Source organism: Leptonychotes weddellii, chromosome 1, assembly GCF_054177405.1.
Source record: "Leptonychotes weddellii isolate Sample4059 chromosome 1, ASM5417740v2, whole genome shotgun sequence".
NCBI classification, from domain to species: domain Eukaryota; kingdom Metazoa; phylum Chordata; class Mammalia; order Carnivora; family Phocidae; genus Leptonychotes; species Leptonychotes weddellii.
Window position 1 is genome coordinate 40,001,121 of NC_138369.1, and position 2,786 is coordinate 40,003,906.

General features: G+C 38.9%; 1 protein-coding gene across 4 annotated transcripts in view; it reads left to right on the forward strand.

The window, feature by feature from the left end:
- Positions 1-1,899, forward strand: part of ITPR1 (inositol 1,4,5-trisphosphate receptor type 1) — a 326,205-nt gene extending 324,306 nt beyond the window's left edge. For all 4 annotated transcript variants that reach the window (XM_081821132.1, XM_081821136.1, XM_081821141.1 and 1 more), the window contains one exon: positions 574-1,899. In XM_081821132.1, the coding sequence (XP_081677258.1) occupies positions 574-660 (87 nt within the window). In that variant the 3' untranslated portion in view covers positions 661-1,899. The remainder of the gene's footprint in view (positions 1-573) is intronic.
- Positions 1,900-2,786: the final 887 nt, after the last annotated feature.

Genomic DNA, 2,786 nt, shown 5'->3' on the forward strand with positions numbered 1-2,786 from the left:
ACCCCCCTCCCCTCTAGAACCCTCAGTTTGTTTTTCAGAGTCCATCGTCTCTCATGGTTCGTCCACCCCTCCGATTTCCCCCGCTTCATTCCTCCCCTCCCGCCACCTTCTTCTTCTTCTTTTTTTTTTCTTAACATATCTTGCATTGTTTGTCTCAGAGGTACAGATCTGAGACTCAACTCAAACCTAGGATTCTAAACACACTGCTTTTCTTGATAGTTTGTGTGCTGTCACCACCACACAAAGCCACCATTTTCCAACGAGCCTTTAAATCATTTGGAAATGGATTTGAGAAACAAGAATCCTGTGCTTTTACCGGTTTTTTGTTTCTTTATGAAACAAACAGCAAGCAATACTTCTGAATGCCACATTGCATGACTAGGTCACAGAATTCCCCATTCTGCCTAGGAAGATGTCCCTTTTGAAGTTCTGTGTGTTTTAGTGACGGTACACTATTTGTAGAAAGTGGGTTTCAGTATAAACCATAACCACAGAGGTAAATCTATGGTTCAGTGTATGATCTGACGTACAGGAAGTGTCTGGGTCTAATGATGAAACTTTTTAACTTTCCAGATGACAGAACAAAGGAAGCAGAAACAAAGAATTGGTCTTCTAGGACATCCTCCTCATATGAATGTCAACCCACAGCAACCAGCATAAGCAAATGAAATAAAGGAATCTCCTGTACCTTTTCTAATTATTATTAGTGTGGGTATGGCTACTTAGTTCTGATTCACCCACAAAGGTGACATTAATGCCTAGTACATTTGTAAATAATCAGTTTTATACTGTATGTATATGATTGCTACTCTAAAGGTTTGGATATATGTATTGTAATTAGAATTGTTGGCATGATGAAATTTGTGCCAAAAATATTAAAAATGCCTTTTTTGGAAGGACTGAAGAAAGCATCTGATTTGCACTTGAACCAGATTATAGATTTAAAAGTATATGACCTGTATTTTGTATTTAAAACTAGAATAGCCAGTATTTATGTTTTTTATAAAACTGTGCAATACGAATTATGCAATCACAATGAATTTGTAACTCCTGAGTGTCCTAAAGGGAGTGCACATCTTTGAAGCTGGTGTGTTAATACTATGTAATAAATGGTTAAATATCAAATTATGCTGCTGCCAAAATCATACGAATAGTGAGTTTCTGGCCCCTGGGCGTTTTGTACCATATACTTCTCTGTGGTGATACTGTTTCTCGTTGCTGGTGGCATTAGGGCCTCTGTCTAATAGTGACAGTGCTCCAAGTCAGCATTCATTTTAAGAAAAGCAACTTTAGTTTCAAAGATAATTTTAAGCTTCTGAACTGATCATTTAAACTTTAAGTAAGAGCTAAATTAGAAGCTCAGACTTTAGCTTGTGAAGTTAATGAATTTTTGAAAGGGAACTTTTTATGCAACATTTGGAATAAATGCATACTGCTGGCCAATCAGTGTCATCTCCAAGGTGAATTCTGGTGTCACGCAATAAAGAAATGAATAACTGATGGTGTCTAGATTATCTAGTCCAAACAGTAGAGTTGATTTTTTTCTTCATCTGAACCAACATGCTACAGTAGCTAAGAAGTATTTAAACTATATACATCCATATAAAGATGAAATATGATCTATCCCATTAGAACTCATAGTTGAACACTGACATGTTATTCTTGTGAAAGAGCCAAATTTTGGTTTTATTTCCTTGTCACATGATTTCTTTCCTTGATGGATGAAAAGTATGAAAGGAAACTTTTATATCTGTTGCCTAGTTTTGTACATGGATCTCATTTTACAAGAGAATCTCTCTGCAAAAAAAAGTTTAAAAATGTACTGAAAGCAGAGTTCTGAAATGAGTAAAGTTTGTAAATGCATATATGAAAATAAATATTTAATGATGCAGAATAATATACAGTGGCGGACTGGTGGCTTTCATTTTGGCATTTCTTTGTGTCTTAACAGCTGTTCCAATTACTTATTTTCCTTGGGACCAATTTAAAGTGCAACTGGTTTGGTTACCAGATTAATTCTGAAAATGCTTACCTGATTAGCGAGTGATCAGGGAGTGTTTAATACGATGTTCATTCATTTTTCTAGAGCGGCTGCCAAGCAGACTGTCCTGAGCAGCGAGCACCAGGGCACGCGGAGGGAAAGTCAGGGGTGGGCTCTGATGAGGCTCCGGCCTCCTGGGCTTTCCTGGGACTCGAGGGCTCTGACTTGCTGTCTGCAATAAAACAGTTGCCGTTTGTTTTACTTCGTGTCCAGTGGTTGGAGGCCTTCAGCAAGACTGTCAAAAATGTTTCACAGAGCTGACTCGTCTATCCAAAGGTAGTAAAACTTGTTCCCTCCTCAAAGCAATGCCTGCCTGCTTGCTCTTTTAACACTGATTCTCTCTGTGCTTTGGTAAATACGAATAATTACCACCCAACGTTGGGAACTAGGTCAGGATTGAGTTCCAGTTAAATGACTAGTTTCATAACCAATGCTTCTACGTTATAAATTTGATAACTTAAAAAAACAAATGAATAATTTTCCAGTCAATGCAGTGTATCTCCGTATTTTTCCGTAATAAGGCAAACCCAAGATAGACACACACTTGAACCTGTAAACAAAAGCGCCGTCTCTGTTGAAGCCCACCACCTGCGCTTGAGCCAGCGAGGACTTGCTCCTCCTCGGGGTTCTCTTTGATGTCTTGTGCTGCCCAGCACGGCGTGGCAGTGTGTGTGTGGTTTGTCTCCCCAGTCCCATCCAGTTCACTGGAAAGTTCTGCATTGACATGTCCAGGTTGCTGCGTTTA